The following is a 25988-nucleotide window of genomic DNA, read 5'->3' as shown; positions in this document are numbered from 1 at the left end:
GTTAGCTGCTTGTGTGAAGTAGCACCCACATCATTTAGGGCAATTTTAACATCAGGCAAAGTGTGGTATAGAGATGTGTGGTTAAAACAAGTCCAAATCATATGGGTGCTTCTTTACATACAGGCTAACTGTATGGGCAGGTACCCACATTGCTTGGGTTGTCAACCATCATACTACCTCAATCACGTGACTAAAGAGTTTCAATACTCGCAATCTGGAAAATGTGGACTGCGGAGTAATTATGAAACCAAACAACATGTCAGCTTTCAAACATGGCAACACTCTTGGACGTTTTAATAATGGATTTTTAAAGTCATGTTTTGATGCATGTTGTTCAGCATATCATTATCTAAAGAGTAGCAAGTGTGTGTGTGTGTAGATTTACAAAATACTAAGATCTGGGGACACTGTTCCGAGTATTAAAATGAACTGCAGTTATTCCATTGATTTCAAAGGGATATGCACTGCACATAAATCTAGTGTATGCAATATTTATTATGGTATAATAATGCATTGTAAAAAATAAATAAACTTGGGCATGAATATTACTTTGCCCTCCATTTTGACCCCATCTAATAAACGCACTGGCTTTAAAACAGGAACATAAATAAATACAAATAATTAAAATTCTATTCAACATATTGGATCATAAATCTGTTATGCTGTAAACATTTAAGTGCAATATCACCTGACTTTAAATATGATGGACCATAAAACATGCTAATCATAAAAATAGCTTTTACAAATATACATTTGTATACAGTGTTTCCTTCATTTTAAATATGTCCTTCATATTATCATACAATTCATTGGCCTTCTGACATCAAAATTAAAAAAATAATACCAATAATTAGCCAGGAAAAAACACATTTACAATCTAAACCATATAAATCTGACAATTGTACATATAAGAACATATAAGAAATGGAATTTCTAAGTTTTGAATGGCAAGTCCATTTCAAGAAGAAAAATTCAGTTTTTCAATAAAAATTGAGTTAAACTTGTTGTTAGCCGGCAAGAAACTGCATTTCCACCTTGGGAAGTCAGTGAATTACTTTCTCAGTTTCCAAAGGTACTGGATGTGATTCCCAATTCATTTGATCTGCAGAAACTGTAAGATAAAATGCATACTTCAGTTTGAAAACATTTTAAAGAAGAGACAATGGGAGGGCCAAAGTAAATGTGATGCTGGAAATTCATGACTGGACCTCCCCCATCTTTTTCCTTTGTAAAAAGTAGCTGCAGGGCCCTAATCTGGATCAGTACCATAGAATGTTAACCCCCTCCCCCTGTTACCCAGTGCAAATCAGAGGGCAAAACAGACAGGCACTAACATTTTATTTTAGTCCATTCTTTTTCCAGCATCGACTAGCCTGTCTGATGCTCTGTTATGATAGAACTCTAAGTGTGACACATCTTAGTCACGGCAAGATTCAGCATAAATGGTAGTTTGCTCTATTTTCTAATCTGATTCATCCTCACAATGACTATGAGGTTCCACTTGAACATTAATTACCAGTTTTATACAGTACCATAAATTACCAGTTTTATAGTGCTATGCAAAACCTTGATGCTCTCTATGTTTATCAAAGCACTCTGCTCTTTGGAGAGCAGATTGGGAGTGTGGAGATCAGGGTCCTGTTATAGAAAATAAATAGAAAACCAAGGAACAACAGCAGAAAAGTCAGGCAGTAAGCTGAGCAAGGTGTTCTTTGAAGCAATAGAACCACAGAGTCAAAAGCATCAATATTTCCTGCATATTGTGTAGAGGTTGACAAAAATGTAGGGCTATTTCTATGCCATCTCATTCTTGTAAACATACATGAGAACATGCTGAGTTGAGTATACATTTAAAGTGCAAATGCCTCCCAACTATTTTTAACAGCAGAATTCACAGACAGAATTGTCTATATACAGAAGAAATATATTTTCTTCCTTCAATCTTCCTCTTGTGTCAGAGAAAGCCCTGATGGTGGTGAAGTAGCTGTATAGTTCTTGCAAGGACTTGCTGCTCCACACTTTTCAGCTCCAAAAACATCCTGCTCTTTTTTAGTCTTTTCTTTTCCTTTCCCTAATTGCCCTCTCCTATTATATAAAAGATAAAACAGATTTTCAGGCGATTTATTGAAGATGTTTTCATAAGCCTGTTGTGAGCACCAGAAAAGCTCATTGGGTTATGATTAGGAAAGAGAGCACTACTAACTATCCAGATCCAAGGGATGGACACATCTTTGGTGTTATTAAGAAGCTGTGCTGAACATCCCAATCAGAAGCAAAATGGCCCCAGCAGATCTGGCTAGTTTGAATAGGATGGAATGGGAAGGCAACATTTAGGAAATCCCAAAACCACGGTATGTCAGTTAGAACCAGCCACAATTTCATAAAGTCATGAACAACTTTAACATCTAAAGACATTTTTATTATTTCCAGAGAGATAGCCTCCCTCCCACTTCCCCCAGGAGTTTGATTAACCTGAGGCATCAGAAAACTAATTTCGCTTCAGTCTATTCGGCTAAATTCTGTATCATTTATCTTTGGCTGTGTGGCAGCTGTGACATTTTTCAAAAACCCACAAGTTGACTAATTTATGGGGAAAATAATTTATTTTAAGAAATTATAAATTACATCCTCACACAACAAAGATATAATCAAATTAAATTCTAGTATAAATAAATAAATAAATAAATAAATAAATAAATCCTTGCAAAGGAAAATATCACCTGAAAGAAAAGGATCCAGTCTGCTTAAAAGAAAAAAAGATTATGACTGAAAATATAGATGTCAAAAAGGTGATATATGTCAAAAATAAAATACTAAAAATCAACTGTATTCGTCAGTCTCATCAAACGAAATCTAGAATTATAGGGCTGGAATCTAGAAAATCTGGAATAATAGATGATAAATTTAGAAACACAGAGCTGGAGGGGGTCTTGTAGCTCTAGAATCACAGAGCTGGGTGATATTTTAGTGTGGTAGCACCTGTTCTCTGGAACTCTCTGCCCATTGATATTAGGCAGGTGTCTTTGTTGTACTGTTTTCGGCAAGCCTACTCAGATAGGTAATTGATTATGTACATTTATTTTTAAATCTGTTGATTTTATCTATATTTTGATAATTTTTAAAATTATATTTACTGTTTTAAAGTCTGTTTTTATTGTTATTTTAATTAATATTTATACTATTTTGTGTAAACAGCTTAAATATCTTTTTAATTAAACACTATATACATATCTTCACACAAACAAACAAATTCACTAAGAGGCAAAAAACCTTGTGGTTTAAGAACGTACCTATAGCCCACAGATATTTCTATCAAACTTTAAAAAGCAGGGAAATTGGGCAGCTATAGTGAATGTACCAGGGGAGCAGGAGACCTTACCTCCTCTCTGAGATATTGTACTGCCCTACACACTTGTCAAAATGCAAATAAAATTTGGGTTGGTGTTTCATAGTCCAATCCACTTGCTGTGTAGCTTGGAAGAATTTGGTAACATGTACCTCTGATCAAGCCAAGCAGCTGTGAGTCTGGCTTTTAGAACACTGACAATTGGTTCTTACTGAGCATGCCCAACGTTATCATTGAGTTCCATGTAAAAATTCTTAAATTCTCTCGTGGCTGTAAAATAAAATCCCAGCTGCAGAGACAGCAATGTGATAGTAGGCCAAAAGAGAGCCTTGAGATCAAGAAATTTCTATATATATATAAAATGGGGTCACGCTGTCTCATGGCGTGTATATAAGGAGAAGGGTTGTTGCTCAGTGGCAGAGTATCTTCCTTGCATGCAGGAGGTCCCAGATTCAATCCTTGGCATCTCCAGGCAGAACTGGGAGAGAACCCAATATGAACCTGGAATGCTGCTGCCAGTCAGTGTAGACAATACTTAGCTAGATGAACCAGTTGTCTGACTCAGTAGAAGGCAGCTTCCTAGGTTCCTAAGAAAGGTCAATAAACTGGACAGAACTGAATGTGAAAGATGCCCTACTGGAAAAAAGGGGTGGGGAAAATGGAATAGAGGGGAAAAGCAGTGGAGCCACAAGGGAGGAATATGGAAAGTGGAGAACAGAAGCTGTTTCAAGTACAGCACGCGGGTAAGGAAACAGATTTTCTGCTTTACTTCTAAATAAAGCAAGGTATCACAAGATTGTGACAGAGTTGAAAATTAATGGTGTGAAAGATCAAGCAAAGATTACTAAGACATTTGGAAAAGAACAATATAAAAGCTGGACCTGATTCTAACTGCATGTTTTAAATGGTGTTTTGGTTTTTTGATGATTTCCCCCCATTAATAATTCCATTTGTCTGCACATGATCATGCATAACTCCATCTTCAATTTTGGTCTTAGTGATACTGTTCCTTGGAAAAATGAAGTGCAAATTGAAACTAAAGCTTAAGAGTTGCTTAAACTGTTAGAATCATCTGATACCTGGATACATAAACTTAATTCTCTATTATTCTCTGAATAATTTCACAAACTTTTCTACATCAGTCTCCTCCTTTTTTCATCAGCTCACCTTTTTACTTTTGAGGTTACAACTTGTAGCAGAATGCCATTCATCTGGACACCAATGAAACATGCAATACTTCCATAATGGAGAGATGTCAAAAAATGATGATCAGCTGTTCACTACTGATAATGAAAAAAATCATTATGTTCACCAACCTCAGCATGCCAGCAGCTATTGTGTACTGGAGATGTATTATGTCCCTCAACCAAAAATGTAGTAAGATTTGGAGGTTGTATAAGAGATGGTTGAATCCGAAGATATTTGATTGGGACAGGCTGTCCTAGATTCAGATTCAGCTGCTTCTGAAGTGGGATGCATACATTGAGAAGATATGCCAGTCACTCACATGCTTTCTGGGAGCCATAAGAAAGAAGAATTCATAGAAGGATGTCGAGAAGACTCTCTTAATCAATAATGAAATCAGTGCATCCAAGGCTCAAAGAATACTCTTAAAGGCCTGTGACATGGTTCCATTGCTGAAGCTTGGTATGTCTGTGTTTTGTCCAGAGCTTGGAAAAGTTACTTTTTTGAACTACAACTCCCATCAGCCCCAGCCAGCATGGCGCTGGCTGGGGCTGATGGGAGTTGTAGTTCAAAAAAGTTACTTTTCCAAGCTCTGGTTTTGTCCCATGGGACACACCAAGTTGCCTGAGGGTTCCTAGCAGGTAAAGCTGGAGTTGCAGAACCTTGGAGAGCTCCAAGTGGGAAAGAAGAAAGACCATGTGGGGGAAGAGCTATAGGGCAGTAGTAGAGCTCATGGTTTGCATGCAGAAGATCCCAGGTTCAACACTTGGCATTTGCAGGTAGGGTTTTGAAAGAAACCTGTCTGAAACCCTGGAGTGTCGCTGTCAAGTCAGTGTAGACAATGCAGAGCTAGCTTTACTATTGGTCTGTTCAGAATAAGGCAGCCTCCTATTGCAACAAGATCTGGAATCCAAATAAGACATGTTATGCTTTTCAGTTCAGACTACACTGCTTCAGGCCTCACCTCTTTCTTGGGGAGTGGTGAGCTTAAAGGTACATTATCTTGACCTAGAGCTAGCATTCCATCACCTCTCTATTTGTTTCTTTTCCCTGCACCGGTGATTTGGCACAGGAACCAAGGTGGGAAGATGGTCAGTTCCTTGGGTATCACAGGCTCAGAGGTTGTGGTCTCTGAGGGCCATGCTCAAGGGTTGCTTAACTGTCATAGAATCATAGAATAGTAGAGTTGGAAGGGGCCTATAAGGCCATCAAGTCCAACCCCCTGCTCAATGCAGGAATCCAAATCAAAGCATTCCCCACAGATAGCTGTCCAGCTGCCTCTTGAATGCCTCCAGTGTTGGAGATCCCACTACCTCTCTAGGTAATTGATTCCATTGCAATCAGTTAGGAAGTTTTTCCTGATGTCCAGTCGAAATCTGGCTTCCTGAAACTTGAGCCCATTATTCCGTGTCCTGCACTCTGGGACGATAGAGAAGAGATCCCGGCCCTCCTCTATGTGACAACCTTTCATGTACTTGAAGAGTGCTATCATATCTCCCTTCAGTCTTCTCTTCTCCAGGCTAAGCATGCCCAGGTCTTTCAGTCTCTCCTCATAGGTCTTTGTTTCCAGTCCCCTGATCATCCTTGTTGCCCTCCTCTGAACCTGTTCCAGTTTGTCTGCATCGTTCTTGAAGTGCAGAGACCAGAACTGGATGCAGTATTCAAGATGAGGCCTAACCAGTGCTGAATGTTTTAGCTCTGTTCTAACCAGTGCTGAATGATCTAGCTCTGGCTCAACCCCAGTGTTGAGGCCTGTGTGTCAGTCTAGCTCTTCTGTGGTCTTCACTGGTAGTGGCCTCTAATCTGATGGTGCATCATGCTGGTTACCCTGTCAAACCATACTTCTAAAAAAAGTATGGTTACTTCTTTTAAAAAAAGAAAGTCTGAAGCATTAATGCTGTTTATAGGGCAAAAATTCACAATCAGGAATACTGTAGATGATATGCACTTACAGGCCTAGTTGCTAAAGTGTGCAAAAATGTTTAGGGGTGATTATCACAAATGTTTAGTTCAAGACCACTATATATATTAAGCTTTCATAAACCTGCACAACCAATTTATGTGTACTGCTTGAAGGTGAACCAGATATAGTTGCCTGTGTCTACCTCCATGCTTTTCTGCCCCCTCCCTCACTGGTTTTTGGATTTTTTCCCCTAGACAGACCCTAGATCTATTTGAGGAAGAATGGGGACACACTGAAAAATCCATCCTCCAGTGCATCACAATCCCCATATCTTCAGCTGTCCATGAGTTGGAGGGGTAGTTTCTAAAGCTGGAAACCTCCTGTACTCAGGGAGTCTTATTCCCCAATATAGAATCCTGATTATACAAGTTTTAAATCATGGGGGTAGTCTCCAAAAGTACAGGAAGATCCCCACTTCAGAAAAATGCCATTCAATTTGCAGAGAACTGCATATAAAGGGACTGTGATGCAGCTGAGGGGGTGGGCCTCACCAGCCCCCCCTGCTCCGCCTGATGTGATTGCAATCATGCAATGAAAATGAATGCCACCAAAGGGCTTCTGTCTCACCTATACTAGTGCTGGCTTGCTCTTGTCTGTCTAGTTGTGGCCACATGTACTTCTTGATGGACCAAAAGTCCAGGAATCTGTTTTTACCTCTGAAAGTTCACAAAGCGTACATAAAAATGATGGACATCTCCTGCTGTTTGGAAGCCCCATTTAGTTATGATGGGTGACATCCATGGATAGTTGTGGGGCCACTGCACAAGCACTGGGACACTGAAGCCAGACCAGGGGCATCAGATAAAGGAATGCTGACATGCACACATTGGGACCTTGGTTTGTAAATTTATATATGAAAGATGATATGGGGGCTCAATTTTTCCACCCTGGGTGTTCTTGAAAAAGTATAATAAGAATAAGGCTATCATTGGCTACTAACCATGATGACTATGTTCTACCTCCACTGTTCAAGACAGTATGCTTCCGAATACCATTTGCTGGAAGCTGCGGGTGAGGAGAGTGATGTTGCACTCTGGTTCTGATTATGGGCTTCCCACAGACATCTGGTTGGGCACTCTGAGAACAGGGTGCTGGACAAGATGGGCCATTGGCCGGCTCCAACAGGTTCTTCTTATGTAATGCCAAGCATTCATATTAAAAATAAGTCACTTGCTTAAGTTTCTAATTGAAAGATACTGAGTGAGAGAAATGCTCCCAGCCAATTGTACTCACTGAAAATCAGCACAAAAGGGATTTGGGTGTGAAAGAACTCCTATTACAGGAATACAGTTAAATCTAGCATAATGGCTATGAAATGTGTCCCTGAGTAATTGTCAGCAAGGCTGATGGCAAGGCTTCCCTGCAGTTCATTTACACAGAATAAGAACAACAAATCAGTTGACTGTGATGTGGCAAATACTGAACATAAAGGGGGGGGGCGTTCAGGATGTTTTGCAATTTTTGATTTCATCATATACTTTTATTACTTTTTTGCAGTCATAGTTTATTAGGTACATGAGTGTTTCAGAAGGTTCAATGCATCAGCATATGTCAAGACAAGTGCCTCTGTTCATGAATTTTCTTGGCTTGCTCAAGTTCACTGTTTTTGTTGATATTCATCAAGTCAGTAAACCTTTTGCCTATACCAGTGTTTCTCAAACTGTGGGGCAGGCTTTCATTATGGGGGCAAACATCTGAAAGGGGAGAGAAAGGTTTAAGAAGCCAGAGGATCCTCAGGTAGGCTGAGCCGCCCTCCTTCTAGCAGCCTGGGTGGCTTGCATGATTCACTGATCCACACAGGCTTTGGGGAACAGAAAGCATCCCAGCGCTCCTGCTATCTCATCACATTTTGGAAGAAGGAAACACAGGAAGAGCTGTTGCTTTGCTCCAATGATAGCTCCCTGACAGCACAATCCTATGTTGTCTATTCAGAAGTAAGTCCTACTAAGTTCAATGAGACTTCATCCCAGGTCAGTGAGTACAGGATTGCATAGCCTGAGTCTAGTTTTACAAAGTGTTGAAAGATGTCCTGCTCTGTCCGCACCTAATACTGGGGGCAAATCCTTGCATGCAGCAGGGTATGTGCAAACATTCTTGAGAAATCCCCATGCATTCATGTGTAGAACAAATTGTTGTTGTTGGCTCAGGAAGTTCAAAAAGGAGGTTCAAGAAGTTTGAGAAACAGTGGCGTATGCTGCTCTTTGAAGAATGAAAAATTCCACGCCTCTGATACTGCTGGTGAAGAGATGCAGTGATATCCAAAATGTTTAAAGCTCCTTGGGGTTTTATCCAGTTTTGTTAGAAATATCTGATCTGCTATGAAGAATCTTTGCTGCTCAAACAGAGGAAGAGGAAAGCCAGAGGTGGGAAACTGATCTGCAGCCCCAGTGCTTTTAGGACAAATGGCCTATCTGGAATTGAAGCGACTTAGTGCACATTACCAATTGATCTCCAACTTAAGCTAATGCAGAACACTTGTTGTTTGACATTTTTAGCCTCTGCCTTAAAAGTGTAATATGAGAGCCCAAAGTGGCCAGCCAGAGCGGAAGATATGGATATTTTGTTGCTCCAGTTTTGTCAGAAGCCATATCTTCTTGCCTTCTTTAAATGAACATTTGATTCAATCAGTAGCTGGACATTCTTTGTTTTGAGAGAGAGAGAGTGGGGCCATGGTTCAATAACACAGTTCATGCTTTGCATGCAGAAGGTCCCAGGTTCAATCCCTGACATCTTCAGATAAAGAATTACCGGTAACAAGGCAGAGAGAGGTATCTTCCTCAGAGCTGAATGGCAACAGGAGTAGATAATACCTGGGGCTAGATGGATCTTTCTCAGAATAAAGCAACCTCGTATGGTCAACAGGGTGGCCTGGACACTTTAAATATGATCTACTGAATTCTTAATTTATATGTCCAGCTTTCAGGCATTCTGTAGGCATATGGTTGGCCACTGTCAGAACAGGATGCTGGACTAGATGGGCCACTGGCCTGATCCAGCAGGCTCTTCCTGTGTTCTTCTGTTAGGAAGATCTAGATTTATAATGCAGTGCTCCCACGTATGCTTCACAAAACAATTTCTTTCCTTTTACTAATGCAGTGATATCTACATATATTTATCTTGTAACTTTCAAGTGTTATGTAATTGTCTATGTTATCTATTCCACTTTGTTCCTCGTAAGAAATAATTTTTCTGTCTTTGATCGAAAGCACCTTGATGCTGCCAAGTAATTTATCAGATGTTATTTTGTTTTTAACAGAAGACAATAATTATTTGCTATCATTCAAGATCTGACACACTAACAATTGATAAACACTAATTATTTCACAGAAATAAAGGAAAAGCATGATGGATAGGATTGCAATTACAGTTTCTAAATCAATAAATTGTTAGAAGCACTGTCCTTCTCACAACTTGGATAGATCTCATTGCAAACAATAACTTTCAGTTATTATGGGTTGTATTAAACATAGCGCTATGCAGATTGTTCCGTCAGTGCAAAGATGTTTCATAGCACAATGGAACGTTCTCCCCCTCTCCTCCAGCCATGTGCTCCCTAAATCTGTTCTGGGGTTTGCCCAACCCTCCAGAGCAGATATGGGAATGGCACAGGTATGCATGAGGGGAGGGGAGTGTGGGAAATCCTGTTGCGCTAGCACCAATTTTTAGTTGAATTTTGCCCTATGTTTATTGCAATATTTGCTTGGAACATGCAGGAATTTTATGAAACAGCAGGGCTAAAATATCTGCAGTTTAGACTACCACCACCTTCATTTTACATGATACTGACTTCTTAGCTTTGTTCATACAGTATATCTACTATATGGCCTTCACTTTCTCATGTAAGGAGGAAATCCCTTGAATTCCACAAAAGGAATCATCCAGTTTCTTTTGCTTCACTTTACTGTTTCTAGTGGGGCAGGACTGAAACTGGCCAAATGTGTCTTCCTTTTGAACATGAACTCAGAAGTGACCAAACAATAATACTAATGAGCAGGTAAGCCAAGTGAGACAAAATGGGAGCTGGTTCTTTTGGCAAATCAAACGAAGCAAGGCTGGGGAATCTGTGGCTATCAAAATGCTGGTAGACTACAACTCCCATCATTCCTGGCTATTGGCCATGCTGGCTGGGCTGAAAGGAGTTGGAGTCCGAGGAGGACCATAGGTTTCTCATCTCTGAACTAGCTGCAGCAACAGATGGAAGAATGGTACATTATGTAATCCTCACTTTATTTAAATTCCACATTTGTATGAAATTTATGTTGGCTGCCTTTAATATTGTTGTTTAATTTTGGTTTTAATTTTTGTAGTTCCATCCTGGGACCTTCGGGTGAAGGGTGGTCCATAAAGATGAATATTTATTATATTTAGTTGCATACGTTAGTTAAGGGGCTTTCCCAGGTTTCTTAGAAAAAACTATTATGCAGTCATTACTCAGTTGTTGTGTACAATCTAACTGTTTTCCCATAAGAGTACACTACTGGAAGAATGCACTTTCTTCTCAGTAGTAAAGTTAAGTACACATAACACAAAGTCCTTAGGAACTTAGTCCTTAGGAACTTGAGAGACCTGACCATCATCCTAATTCTCTGAAGCAGCGGTCGCAAATCTTTTTGGGCCAGTGGGCACATTTGGAATTTTGAGAAAGTACTATGGACACCAGTCATAAAATGGTTGGCGTGTGTGTGGCATAACAAAAAATGACTGCATGGGGTTGTTATAAAACATAAAATGGCTCCCATATCTAAATGCAAAGAAAAGGGCACTTTTAGAAAAGGACTTTTAAAAGAGGACTTTAAAAAAAATTCCACCCGGAGCTTTGCTCAGGAAGTATAGGAAGAATCTACTTTATACTGAATCCTACTATTGGCTTTCAGACAAGAGTCTTCCCAGTCAAACCTGGAGATGCCAGGATTTGAACTTGGGGCCTTCTGCATACAGAACAGATGCCCTACTACTAAACTATGGTCCTTACTGTATCTATGCCTCCACCCCGGGATAGCTTGTCTACAGGGATTTCCAGATCCTGCAAGACTATGTACACTCTGGAGACAATACATACTAGCTTCAAGCACAAGATGGTATTATTTAGAAAACAGATCTCTTCGTGGCACACACTTAGAATAAAGAGTGGTATTAAATGCATTAGCACTAGTGCAATGGAATTTCCCTCCCCACCCCGCATTTCATCCCAGTCTCTTCTAAAAACAAGTCTCTTCAGCAAAGACGCATTCAGCAGTCTGTCCTGCCTGCAGCAAAGTTAGTTCCATTCCTTTTTATAATAAGGGGACAATATCCTGCACTTGACATTTCACTGCTTTAAGAAGCTTTGGGTTGTATTCCATGTAGCATTAAAGTGAATGTTCCATGAGCACAAGGATTTCTTCTTGTGTAACAGAATGAAAGAAGTCTATGAAACAATGATGAGATAGCATTGCTCATACTTTCCATCCAAAACAGGAAAGCACAAGCAAGGCAGTCGCCTCCTCTTATACCAATGCTTCATTGTTTCATGGAATTCCCCCACCTTTAAATTAAATATTGAAAAAGAGAGCTCTTTCCAGGCTGTGCATTCTCTGCTCTAATAGAGCAGCACAGTCTAAAAAAGGGAGGGTAACATCCTTACAGAAAGGTTATTCCTATATTTTGCCATTACATAGAGACAGGATATCAAGCTGTTGAAGCTGGATCGGTGCTAGTTAAGGGAGGGATCTGTTGGCCAGTGCCAGTCTGAAAACATTTTGTTGACCTAAAAGGTCGCTATAGATTCGAGTTTGTTCTCTTTCTGCTAGACGCTTCTTTTACCAATCAATTTTTTCCTCTCACAAATATTGATATTAATATCAATATTTTGAAAGGAAATATATTTTGAAAGGAAACATTGATAAAATTGTTCTTAATATTGATAATTTAGAGACCGATTTTTTTTAAAAAAAATCCATTTTCGAAAATAGTCACAGAAAATTGGTACATAAAAATCCAATCTGCAACCATGGAGAATAAACGAGTTAATGGAAAATTCAGTACCAAATCCAAATTGGGCAGAATTCTAGTACATCCCTAGTGCTAGTGCAAATACAATGTTGAGAGAGAAGTGAGCTGTATTTTATCAGAAAGATCCAATAACAAAGCAAGTGAGAATAAGGTTGTACTATAAAAGCATAAGGCAAGCCTGCTGGATTAGGCCAGTGGCTCATCTATGTTATGTTATGTTATGTTATGTTATGTTATGTTATGTTATGTTATGTTAATGCTTATTTATACCCCGCCTTTTGGCCAAAAGGCCCTGAAGGCGGCTTACAGAAAAAGTAAACACAAATAGTCCAGCATGCTGCTCTCACACTGGCAAACCAGGTGCTGCAAACGGAAGCCCATAAACACTCTCCCTTCTTGCGGTTTCCAGCAACTTCATTAGAAGATACAGGACTGGCAGAATAAATTACTACCTTGAGAGAGAGCATACTTTCTTAAAAGTTAGTTTCAAGGAACACAGGGAGAGTAAACGTACATAAGATCAGACTCAAAATTTATTTCATCCCAGTCTCTTCAGCAAAGACTCTGGCTGCATACATGCAAAACACCTCCCCAAGAATCCTGGGAACTGTATTTTACCCCTCACAGAGCTAAAATTTTCAACACCCTTAACAAACTACAGTTCCTGGGATTCTTTGGGGGAAAGATGCACTTTAAATGTATGGTTTATACATTGGTCTGCATTCCAGCTGGGCTAAGCATCACAGTGAAATGCTGTTATCCTAAGCACATTATTCAAAAGTGAGGTCTACTGAGATCTGTCAGAGTTATTTCCAAGTAAGTGAAATTATGAAACTGGCATATGGTGCTTTTTTTGTTTGGGCTGGTAGTCTTAAAATCTGTGTGTCTTTTAAACTGCTGCACCTAAAATATATTACCAAAGATGAGCTCCCATGCACAGGGTGGGGAAGATGAAACTGACAAGCATGGCTCACTGTGAATATAACCTTAGGGCTTGACTTTTTCAAAGGGCCTTTATATAGTACTTCAGCTTTTAATTTTTTCCCAAAAAAATGTTTTCTTACATTTATTGATAACAGTTATCAATTTACATATGCAGCTATTTTAAACTCCTTACTAGCTCGTTGCTCCCATCTTCGTCAAAATCCTCCTCTATGCCATCAGTCATCTCTTCTCCATCCCCATCTGCATCTAGCCCTCCTTCAATTGGATCTTCTGTGGAGTTGTCAGCATTCTCTGATATACTTTCCTCTTGGATCAACTCTGCACAGTCTTCTATTTGTTTCTTTTGGGCTTCTGTAAGAGAAAACAAAATGTAGCTTAATTAAGATTCCTTTTTCTGGAAATGGAACTGTGTTACAGATGCAAAAATAAGAGTTAAGTAAAATACTCAGTTATCAGTTTACTAATATATAAATTTTTAAATATTTCATAAGATAAAATATACATTGCAAACAAATATTAGAAAATGCACTCCTAAATTCTGTTTATAGGCCAATAACTATTATTATTAATTAAATTTTATATCTCATCCTTCCTCCCAGAAGCAGCCCAGGGCAGCAAACAAAACACTAAAAATATTTAAAACATCCCAAAACCAAAACATCTTAAAATCTTTAAAAATAAATCTTTAAAACATTTTTTTTAAAAAAACCCTAAAGACAGTTCCAACACAGATGCAAACTGGCTTGTTGAAAGAGGAAGGTCTTCAAAAGGCACCAAAAAGACAAACAGAGATGGCGCCGATTGAAGAAGATGGTACCTATAAAAGTGAGTGTTCTTTAAATGAACCAGCCATAATATTCCTATGGAATATTTTTTTTCATGTTTGCAATCTCACAACTGAGTATTTTACCTTAAGTCTGTTTTTTAAAGGTGTATTTTGTTAAGGAGATTGGAACTTTTGTTTTGTTTTTGACTGTGTTAAAGACAACATTCTTTGATCCCTCAAATGATATCAGATATATGACCCAGGTCCAGAGATCTTTTTTAGGCATGCTAAAATGCTCATGCACACTCAGTGGAACATCTGTCTTGTTGCCTTTGGGTATCAGTCCTCTATGCAACATCACAAACTATTTCTGAAATTCTCCTGAGTTTAAAAAGGGGATTGCTGTGAGATGTGGACAGATGCATTTAACAGGTAGAGAACACGTTGGAGGGTTAGTTTGTGATTCATATTTCTAGCCAATATTATACACTTCTGAAAGTTATATTGGTTTACTGGGAATCTGAACTATCATTTTAATAACAAAATTCTATAATGGTTGCAGTAATGTCTGTCTGTCTGTCTATCCATCTATCTATCCATCTATCTATCTATCTATCCATCTATAATAACATAAGAACAGCCAGGCTAGATCAGACCAAAGGCCTACACAGTCCAGCATTTTGTTCTCACAGTGGCCAATCAGATGCCAATGTGAATCCCAAGCAGGACATGAGTGCAATAATACTCTCCTGTTTGTGATCCCCAGCAGTCAGAGGCATACTGCTTCTGATATTGGAGGTAATATAGCCATCATGATTAGCAGCCATGGATAGCTTTATCATCCATGGACAATATTGAATTATATTCTTGTGCTAGCACAAGGAATAGCGTCAGCACAACGGGATTTCTCCCTCTCCTTTCCCTGTGAGCCCTTTGCTGTCCTCAAATCTGCTCTGGAGGGTTGGGGGAACACCCAGAGCAGATTTAGGAGAGGACAAGCAGAGAACATTCCGTTGTGCAAGGAGAAATCCTTGTGCTAATGGAATGTTTAGCTTGGGGCTACTCTGAACACAACCCAATGAATTTGCTCAAATTTTTAAAGCTGTCCAAGGTAGCGACCATCGTTATATCTTGCAGTAGCAAATTCCACAGCTGAACTCTGCTGTGCAAAGAGGTACTTCCATTTGCCTGTTCTTAATCTCCCAATATTCACCTTCATTGGATGACCATGGGTTCTGATATTATGAGAGAGGAAGAAAATTTCTCAATTCACATCAGTATGAGAGGAATGAATAAGAAGACCATGTTCAACACATTGTTTAACCTCATATTTCCAAGGGGTGCTCCCACATGCCAATTCCAGAAATTTTGATGCACCCCTCTGCCAGGAAGAGAGTCATAGGTATTTGTCTCTCTTAGGTGAGATGGTTTTAAAGTTACATGGGCAAGAATGCCCAACAGGAGGGGGTGTGCCAGACCAATATTTAGGGCTGCGCCACACCCACCTCTTCCACTTTTCACCATTGCAGTTCCCTCTCTCCCTTCTTCCCTCTACAGTGTGGGCTTGGCTGGTCGCCATTTCTAGGGCTGAGTAGGAATTTTGGGGGAGCCCCTGATTGGCACTTTGGACTCTCTTTTTTTGCCTACTTCACACTGAAGAGCATTATTGTAATGATTTGGCATGTTTGTTCTGACTGGCATACAGTCGGACAAGTAAGGGAAACTGACTCACTTGGCAGCCACTCTGAAACATTTGTGAGTTAAGAGTGTGCTCTTGAATCATCACACACAGCCTAAGGCTTGGGGTTACTTGGGGGTGCTCTTGGTGAATGTTTGACAGCGGGGCCCGGATGTGGATCTTGGGCTCAGATACCCAAGGCTGACTTAGCAAGGTGGGAGAAGTTTCTCCCAATCCTTGGCTGGGGACCCAACAATGTGGCTGTTTCCATGATCAGGGTGTGGAGGGATGCTTCCTTCACAGATATTCATTTAACTCTACTTGCCCATACTTTTCTTGTTACTGGCTTCTTATTGCAGATCTTCTGACCGTTATATTTAAATAAATATAGCCTTTTCTCACCTTTCACAAGTCTTCTTTCAGGGGTTTGTGTAAGCAATGCATTCAAGGTTAAGTACTTTGGGATCTCATTGATTTAAATGATGTGCTAAGTTTGCCTTTGAAATAAATGTGCTTTAATATGACTTGATTGTGGACAATTATGTCTAATATGTTTCTCAGAGTTGGAACTAATAAAATATAACAATTCCAATTTTTTTTAACTTGCTAAAGGCTCACTTCTGGTCCTTGAATAAGAAAAATTAATTGCATTGTAAAGGAGAATGACTTGAAAAGTCACAAATTTGACTCCAGAAAAGTTGTCAAAAATGTATAGTAATGTTTCTAATGTATGTTGGAAATGTAAACAACAAGAAGGATCTTTTTATCATATGTGGTGGTTGTGTAAACAGGCAAAATTATTTTGGGCACAGATAGGTAGGATGATGCAAAAAATCTTAAAGATAAATATTCAGTCAAAACCAGAATTTTTTTTATTGGGTTTTATGGATAAACAAAAGGAAAAGAAATATGGAAGAATAATATTATATATGATCACGGCAGCAAGATTACTATATGCCCAAAAGTGGAAAATGGAATCGACACCAACAATGGAAGAATGGCTATTGAAATTAATGGACTTAGTTGAGATGGACAAATTGACATGCCTTCTCAGAGAAAAAACGACAGATACATTTCTTAAGGAATGGAAGCCTCTTTTGGACTTTTTGTTGAAAGAAAAAAATGAAATGATGATAATGGGATTTGACGATTAATTAAGATACTTTGGAAAAAAGTGAATTTCATATGTTCTAGGAGACAGGTTTGATATATATTATACACTTATAGCTGATCTGTAACAAATCGGAAGTCAAGTTTTTCTTTTTATTTTTTTTTTCTGTTGTATTGTTTTTGTTGTATTTGTATTTGTTTTTATAAAAATTTGAATAATAAAAAATTAGTATATAAAAAAAAAAGAAAAGTCACAAATTTTTAAGTGACAAAAATGTCAAAACATGAAATTTAAATAGGCCAGAATCTTGAAACAAATATAGCAATGAAAAACAAGGAACGTTTTATTCATGTTTTATATGCGATACTAAGGTCTGTCTCACTTATCTTTATAGAAGCTTTAAAAGAACAGAAAAGTGTTTGTACGTAGATGACTTATTGTGCTAATTAATTCTATGCTTTAAAGCTAGCAACAGCAGACATGGGAAGATGTAACCAAATCATAAAGTTTATTCTTGAGCCTAAAATAAAAATCTCTCAGCTAATTATAGTCAGGAAATCCAAGATACAGGAAGAAAGGAAAGGGAGACAAACTAGACGCGTTTTAATTATTAAAAGTGAGATGAATGTGAATTCTATATCTCAGGAAATTCTGTGCAGAAACATATAATAGACAACTATTATTTTTATTGACGTTATTTTTAGAGCTTCTTCATATGACACATAATTAAAAAATATTCTTCATGTAGCCCATGACATGTTTCACGTTATTTGAGAAGAAACAAGCCTTTTCTCCTACCAGGTGTGCTGCGTGCGTACATGTGGCTTAAAGCCAGGAAAAACCACGGCTATTCCTTGAACATACTTATAATACAAATGAGGTTTGTAATAGGGCTTATTGCTGACACCTGCTGTGTATTTGCTAATTTCAGAACATGCTAAGAGTCTTCAATTGGTCAAGATTCAAACACAGATTATTCCTTGGACAAAATACACACTCCTTTTAAGAGTGCTTCTGTAGCAGTAAGCCCTTCACTGTGTCCAAGTCAATAATTTTTTGGAATGACCTGTGGCATAACAGTGGCATTGAACTATGACTCCAGATATGCTGACACAACGTGGATCAGACCTGCAACACCAGACCGGATCATTATCAGAGCTTGGAAAAGTTACTTTTTGGAACTACAACTCCCATCAGCCCCAGCCAGCATGGCCACTGGATTGGGCTGATGGGAGTTGCAGTTCAAAAAAGTAACTTTTCCAAGCTCTGCATTAGATGTAGCACAATCGTGCTGTGCCACAGTGTTCTGAAGCAGACTTCAGCAGCTGGGTCATGGCACATCCAGGACGACATGAACATGGCATTCTGAAGTCAATTAGATCAAGCCACCCTGCATGCAATGCTATACACAGGATTTGTAGGCCTCATAACAGGATGTTCTTGGCCAAACATACAATGTTCTTGACCAAACACCACTTGCCAAACATATGAAGCTATATAATGGCACAAGACATTTTGTGTACCATTGCAACTGTGCATATGTGTGCAAACAAGGTATAAACAAAGGAACTTAGTCTTACTAGGATGTTGACATTAGCTTCAGTTTTTTTAAAAAAGGATTTTGACTTTATAATACAGAACCATGCTCAATAATTGGCAGCAAGCATAAAACAGTTTGACTAGGAAGAACTGGATCTATTTTTAATCCCTTGCACCTATTTATAATGGGGGAGCATAGCCATAAACTATAGCGAGGACTCATAGCATATTCAAGCCCACCTTCACAACCAAGCCTACAGACTTACAGATCCACAAATTCAACACAGACTGAAGCCCATCAGTGAATGCTCATCCACAACCTTCTCTTCCTCTGCCTCCATAGGTTCTAAGTAAGGAAAAGTAACTATGTGTCCTGCATTCACATATTTCATATGGGTGCACTTTTAACTTCCCCCACCAGAAACAGAAAATGTCAGCGGAGGAGGAATCTGAAAGCAAGTGACAGAAGTGTAAAGTATTAGACAAAGAGGGGCTTTAACAGTACTTCTACTTGCCAGTTCAGTTGGGAAGAACATAGTCTGAGCTAGCTTTTTATATCACACCGTCAAGGGGCTCATCTACACAGGGTTTTACTGTGTGTCTGGTGCTACTTGCATCTCCTTTTAATTCACATGGTTCACATGATGTTACTGGCAAACAGAAGCTATCACAGTTTCCCCCCTGTAAATCCATACTAACCCAATCCTTTGATAATCTGAAAAGGGAAGGAAAAAAGCCTTTACTACGCATCTCTAGGGCTTGCAGACACTGATCCGATGCTTTTAGGTGGGTGTGCCAATTGTTTCCCTCTCCATGCCCATTCCCTCCTCCTTCCTTCTTTCATTTCATTCCCTGTGGGCTGAAGAGAAACTTCCACTGCTTTCTCCCATTCTCCAAGCCTTTTTTGTGTTGCTGCAAATGGTGCCTTTATTTTCTTCCCCCCCCCAACTTGTGCACAAAAGCATAACACTACTCAAGCAAAGATTTGTATTTCAGCTGTATTGTACTAGTGAAAATACAAATAATTGCACTTCTGGGTTGTTGTTCTTTTAAATGAAATTTACTGGTAGAACAAAATGAGCATGCTTGGTTGCTAGGTAACCAGAGGGACTGGAAATGTTAAATTAGAGGGTGTGGTCTTTAGGAAACTGAGTGCTTAATGTATGACTAGAAAACACCGTATTTGCAGCTGGCATTGAACCCTTACTGTGGACAGTGCAAACAGAAAATAGAGCTAAAAACAGCGTTGTTAGCACAAAGTTATGCTTCCATGTGGATAAGCCCTAGGAGTCAATGCAGACTGGCAGTCTAAGATCTGATTTGTATTTAAATGTGAATTCACAAATCTTTTTCACAAAAAAATGACAGATTAGATACATCTCTGCTCTCATGGAGGCTCTTTTGCATATTAATAGCTTCTGTGCTGACTCTTCCTTAATGGAGATTTGCTGTTCTAGGCTTTCCAGAAAGAAAGTGCTTTATTTTGTAGTGTTTTGACTTTATCTGTATTAAAAACATCAGTTTGTATCTAATCTCTGTTAACAGTTTGTTATAATGATTAGATTTCCCATTGCCTATGCAAGAATACACACAGTTCCAAATTTACCACTAATCAGAGTCTCCTGAAATGAACACCCTAGGGTTTTATTTTGAGCTGCACTATACCACTTGTGAGGATCTAACCCAGGGGTGGGAAACCTGTGCCCCTCCAGATATTGTTGGACTCCAACCCCCATCAGCTGCAGCTGTCATGGCCAATGGTCAGGGATGATGGGAGTTGGGAGTGCAAAAACATCTGGAGGGCCACAAGTTCCCCATTCCTGATCTAACCTATAGATTTTAGGAAAGCCTTGGGGAAGTTAATTTGTAACAACAACAATCACAAACAAGTTTATCTATAACAATAGTCATCTCAGTATGTAAAACCAGCAAGCTAAAAAGAGGCACCTGCATCTCTGGAGAAATACAACATGTGGAGGGTGGCTTCTTTGTCTCCTTTCCAAATGGTGCCCCTGATTTTGGGCCTTTGAGAACTTGAGAATGTATTTAAGAAGTAGAAGTCCAAGACTATGTTCATAGGGACACTGGTCCAATTTAGCAATCACTTCACATGCTTTAACTTCCGTTCTCAGCAAGAGATGATTGGCTATTCTTAAAAACAAACAAACAAGTACACATGGGCCTTCTCCATGTTCCATCTGTAGGAGAATTACATTATGCTTGTACAAAAGAGATGATCTTCTCTGTGGTAGGGACCCAGCTGTGAAATGCTTTCCGGAGGGAGATGTGCCTGTCACAACCACTATATTCTTTTCAGTACCTTTTCTATTTGCCCAGACATTTTAGATTTTGGTATTTTTAATTAGTAGAATGATTTTATCAGTCTTAGTCTAATTTAATTGTTGGTTTATGTTAGGATGTTTCTGAAATTTTACATTTCTTTATATACCATCATGAAATCTAGTTTTGGATGACGGATAGTTTAGAAATTTTTAAAATAAACAACCCTACTTTTATATGGTCTTGTAAACATTAGTAGAATTGGACCCTCTCAAAGGGATATACTGCTTTCAGAAACAAAACAGTTTGCAGCCTCTTTATCTCATAGGAAGCTGCCTTATACCAGGTCAGAGTTTGTCCATTTAGCCCATTATTGTCTACTCTGCCCTGCTGTGGCGATCCAGAGTCTCATGCAAATATCTTTCCTAGTGCTTGCTACCTGGAGATGTCAGGGACTGAACCTTGGACCTTCTGAATGCAGATCAAGAGGAGATGAAAAAATGAGTGTGCGCATACTGGAATCAGAATCTCACAGGCCAATCATATGCGTATCCGCTCTGAAATAAGTCCCACTAAATTCAGTGGGGATCACTCCCAGGTAAATTGGTGTAGGATTGTAGTTTAAAACAGTTAAACCTAGTCTGAAAATACTTGTTAGCTGGCATAGTGGCTCATAGGATTGGACTCTTAAAACCTTCTCCTGGCTCTACATTTAAGCACCAATATTTCCAAAATTACCCCTTCCATCGAGCTGACAGTATGACTGATAACTTTGCACTGGATTAATTCATCCTTTAATGAGCTGTCAAGAGCTATAGATCATGTTCACCTACCTGCTTCAGCCTTCTGCTGCTTTTCAATCTTCTCCAGTCTCCCTAGCAAAGAGTCAATTTTTGTTTTGATTTGAGTTAATTCCTTCTTGATTGTTTGTAACTCATCTGATTTCACTGAGGAGAAAAAGAACAACAAAACAAGGTACCAATGATGAAACAAGATTTTAATTCAATGGAATTCCAGCATAATCTCTTCATTACATTGCAAACTAGTTCAAGGCCTTTACTATTTTTATTTCTATATTTTATTATTTCTTTAGGGAGGGATAAGAGGGATAAGTTCTTAAAACACTATTATATTCTCTCCCAGCCTCCCAACTGCACAATATTTATATACTGCCTCATAGCCAAAGCTCTCTGGGCAGTTTACAACATTTAAAACATTAAAAACAAGTATACAAATTTAAAACCATACCAAATTAAAACCCATAAAAACCGATAGGCAAGTTAAAAACGTGCTATTCAAATGCTGTTAAAAAATGACTGGGAGAAGAGGAAAGTCTTGACCCGGCACCGAAAAGATATCAGTGTTGGTGCCAGATGCACCTCATCAGGGACATCATTCCATAATTTGGGGGCCACCACTGAGAAGGCTCTCTCCCTTGTTGCCAGCCTCCGAGCTTCCCTTGGAGTAGGCACCTGGAGGAGGACCTTTGATGTTGAGCGTAGTGTACGGGTGGGTTCGTGTCAGGAGAGGTGTTCCATCAGGTATTGTGGTCCCAAGCCGTGTAAGGCTTTATAGGTTAAAACCAGCACCCTGAATCGGGCTCATAAACATAGAACATGCAGGCAGGCCAGAATTGGTTTTATATGTTTGAACCGCAATGTTTGAAAAAAAATCACTAGAATGGAGTGGGGGGTGTCTGATGTGAAAATGTTCAAAAAACTGTTCCCACTCAGCTTACTTTGTCATAAGTATAAAATGAATATCTGACTTCACAGGCTGTTTTTGATAGACATCGTATGTATTTCATATATCTAATACCATATCAAGCTGTCTAAAAAACTGGTCATGTAAAAACTGGCTAGCAGTCATGCAGTCAAAACTGATTTATGAAAAAAACACTTTGCCCCCAAATATCTACTCCAGATCCATACACAGAATAATGAGAAAATGTGAAGTATTTCCCACTTTTGCAGTTTCACATATGTAAATATGGGACCGCCTGTTTCAGCTTTCCTTGCAGAAGAGCGTGGAAGCCCAAGGACTGGTGAGATTTGATAAACTGGGAATACTTTCAGAATGTTTGTTTGTTCCAGAATTAGCTCATAACATTTTGTCAGTCAGAAAACTGGTGAGTTGTGATTTTTCTGTATTGTTCCACAAAGACAAATGTTATGTAATGAGGGGAGATCAAGTGTGTTTGCAGGGAAGCCTTAATGATTCACAGTTTGTAATAAAGAGCAGTCAAGCAGGGTGTGCTGTGTTAAATGCTGAGGCACAGGTACATCAGGGCTGCGTCCATGAATGGCATCAAAGGCTGGGGCATGCAAACCTTGACACGATTAAGAAAACCCCAATGCATAGTGAAGACATGCGTTTAAGAGATTGTGGACAGTTAATGGATTGTGATTCTTGTCATAAAGCTAAAATGACTATTGCACCAATTAACCGGGAGGCTGAAAGAACCACAACAGCTCCCTACCAGCTAGTTCATGTTGATTTATCAGGGCCAATAAATGCTTCACGTGGAGGTGCGAAATTCTTCATGGTACTGGTGGATGATTTTTCAAGATTTTGTCATGTTTTTCTGTTAAAGCATAAAAGTGAAGCTGAGCAAAAGCTCAAACTGTTCATTAAGAGAATCGAAACTCAACATGGCACCACAGTGGGGGCTATACGCTCGGACCAGGGGGGGCGAATTCACGAGTAAAGCATTGAGTGACTTCATTGAGAGTAAGGGAATAAAACAGAATTTTACTGCTCCATACAGCCCGTTTTCCAATGGAACTGCAGAGAGAAAAAACAGGGTGCTGCAGGAAGCAATGAGAGCCATGTTAATGGATTGCAGTTTAGGGAATTCTTTCTGGACAGAAGCAATTCTTTATGCGAATTATATTCACAACAGGGTATTACACAGTGCACTTGGAATGTCTCCTTATGAGAAAATCACTGGCAGAAAACCAAAAATACAACACATTCAAAAATTCGGGGCAAGATGCTGGATCCACATTCCACAGGGAAAAAGGAGGGGCAAGCTTGCGCCCAGAGCACTGCAAGGTTTTGTTTTGGGATTTCAGAATGCATATTTCAGAGTTTGGTGTCCAGAAACACAGCAATTAATTCTGAGCAGAAGCATTAAAGTCTCAGAAAAGCCTTGGGATCAAAGGGAAACAGTTGTTCTTACAGGGTCAGATGACACACAAGCACAATCATTTAAGCCAAATCTAGACATTAAACTGGAGGGCACACATATTCCACTCAGAGATGCGTTAAATGAGCTCATTTGTGGGAAACGAAGATCAAAGAAACGTAAGGGTGAGAAAATGGAATCTCCTGCGCAAGGATGGGGGGGCAGAGAGAGCAGAAGCCCTAGTGCCATTAAGACGTTCTACAAGAGTAAACATAGGGAAACCGCCAGAAAGATATACTGTGGGGGTAATTACCAGTCCTGGAATGCATAAACTGGTGGAAATGGATCCTGACACTTTGTATTTGACATGTGTACGGCCAAAGTTTGATTGAATAAAGTTTTAGCTAAATGTGCAGAGATGTTCTGAACTGTACTGAAATGTAAGCTGTATTGCAAGATGTATTGTAGAAATGTATTATTGTAATTGTTGTAATGAATTACAGACATGATGGGAAAAAGGGGGGATTGTTGACCATTGAACCACACTGTCACTGAGTGTTTTTCCATCAAGTCTGAAAGTGTGGAAATCTGTAGCTAAGAGAAGTTATGTCTTTGCCCAGTCTGGGAACAGATAGCCAAGGCCGTTGTCATGCCAGCATCAAGATAGACTGGGAGAGTTCTAGCAGCTATCTGTGTTGAGCTGAGTCTTCTGTGTAATGTCTTTGAACTGAGAACTTCTCTCCTAGAGGGGGGGATCTTAAAGCCTTAAGCCATAATGTCTTAATAAAAGACTCTTAACCTGATCTAATGCATCTGAGAAGTTTCTTGAGCAACTTAACTCCAACGTAACGTATGCTGTTTCACGCAACAACGCACACACATCAACAGGAACATCAATACAGCAGCAAACACCTGCTGCTGCTTTTGACAAAAAAAAAATGACAAGTAAGCTGTCACTTGGTTGATTTTAAAAGCAATGTCTGCTAAAGATGGAAAGATTTATTTTTCGAGCCATTGGATTTAATTGAAAAGAAAAAGGCCAACAATTAGTCAGATTCAAACTGAGGTGCAAATCCCTGAAGCTCGTTAAGAACATTTATGTCTTCATTCTACTTCTAGTAGATAATTTGCTACTTTTAGAAACAGTCCATCCTCTACTATTTTTGCAGATACAATAGGGCCCCGCTTCTCGGCGCCCTGCTTCTTGGCGTTCCGCTAATATGATGCCAGCGGGGTGATCAGCTGGAGGGGGGCTGGAGCTCCCCGCGCTCCAGCTGATCTCACCGCAGGAGGGGAAGATCAGCTGTAGCGCACTACCGCTGATCTCCTCCTTGGGGGTGATCAGACTCCCGCACTCCTGCTGATCTTGCCGGAGGAGAGGAAGATCAGCTGTAGCACGCTACAGCTGATCTGCTCCTCTTCTGGCGTGATCAGACTCCCATGCTCGAGCTGATAGCACCCAAGGAGGGGAAGATCAGCTGTAGCGCACTGCAGCTGGTCTTTTCCTCCCTGGGTGTGATCAGCGAGTTAGGTTCCAGACCCCTGTATCCTGTATCCTCCCTGTACTGGACATCTGAGTCTGTGAGCCTGTGAGCCTCTACCATTTAAATATCTTACAATGCCTTTGGTGCAGGGTCACTTGGGAGCATTGTGGGAAATTTAAATGGTGGCTTTCAGCCATGTAGTGCTCATTACTACTGCTGCTGCCACCTTACCATTGGGGCTTGCACGTAACCCTGCTGGGCTCGCAGCCAAAGAAGAAGGCTAGAGATCACCTTGCCTGGAGCCACTCCTACGAACAGAGACCAGGGTTCGAATCCCCACACAGCCATGAAGCTCACTGGGTGACCTTGGGCCAGTCACTGCCTCTCAGCCTCAGAGGGAGGCAATGGTAAACCACCTCTGAATACCGCTTACCATGAAAACCCTAATCATAGGGTCACCATAAGTCGGAATCGACTTGAAGGCAGTCCATTTCCATTTCCACTCATTATACTACTTCTCTGCTCAGCCATTGCTGCTTCCTAGCGTTTTCTGATGGCTGAGTACAAGGATGA

At 39.7% G+C, this 25988-nt stretch overlaps 1 protein-coding gene across 1 annotated transcript in view; it reads right to left on the bottom strand.

Annotated features, from left to right (window-relative positions):
- Positions 1–1061: 1061 nt before the first annotated feature.
- Positions 1062–25988, bottom strand: part of RALYL (RALY RNA binding protein like) — a 453791-nt gene continuing 428864 nt past the window's right edge. The window contains exons 7-9 of the mRNA XM_061602308.1: positions 21638–21751; positions 13603–13781; positions 1062–1111 (exon numbers count right to left, since the gene is read on the bottom strand). Of these exons, the coding sequence (XP_061458292.1) occupies positions 1094–1111; positions 13603–13781; positions 21638–21751 (311 nt within the window). The 3' untranslated portion in view covers positions 1062–1093. The remainder of the gene's footprint in view (positions 1112–13602; positions 13782–21637; positions 21752–25988) is intronic.

The sequence above is a fragment of the Rhineura floridana genome, chromosome 1 (assembly GCF_030035675.1).
Source record: "Rhineura floridana isolate rRhiFlo1 chromosome 1, rRhiFlo1.hap2, whole genome shotgun sequence".
NCBI lineage: Eukaryota > Metazoa > Chordata > Lepidosauria > Squamata > Rhineuridae > Rhineura > Rhineura floridana.
The sequence above is the reverse complement of the archived record's forward strand: the minus strand, read 5'-3'. Positions and strand labels throughout refer to the sequence as shown.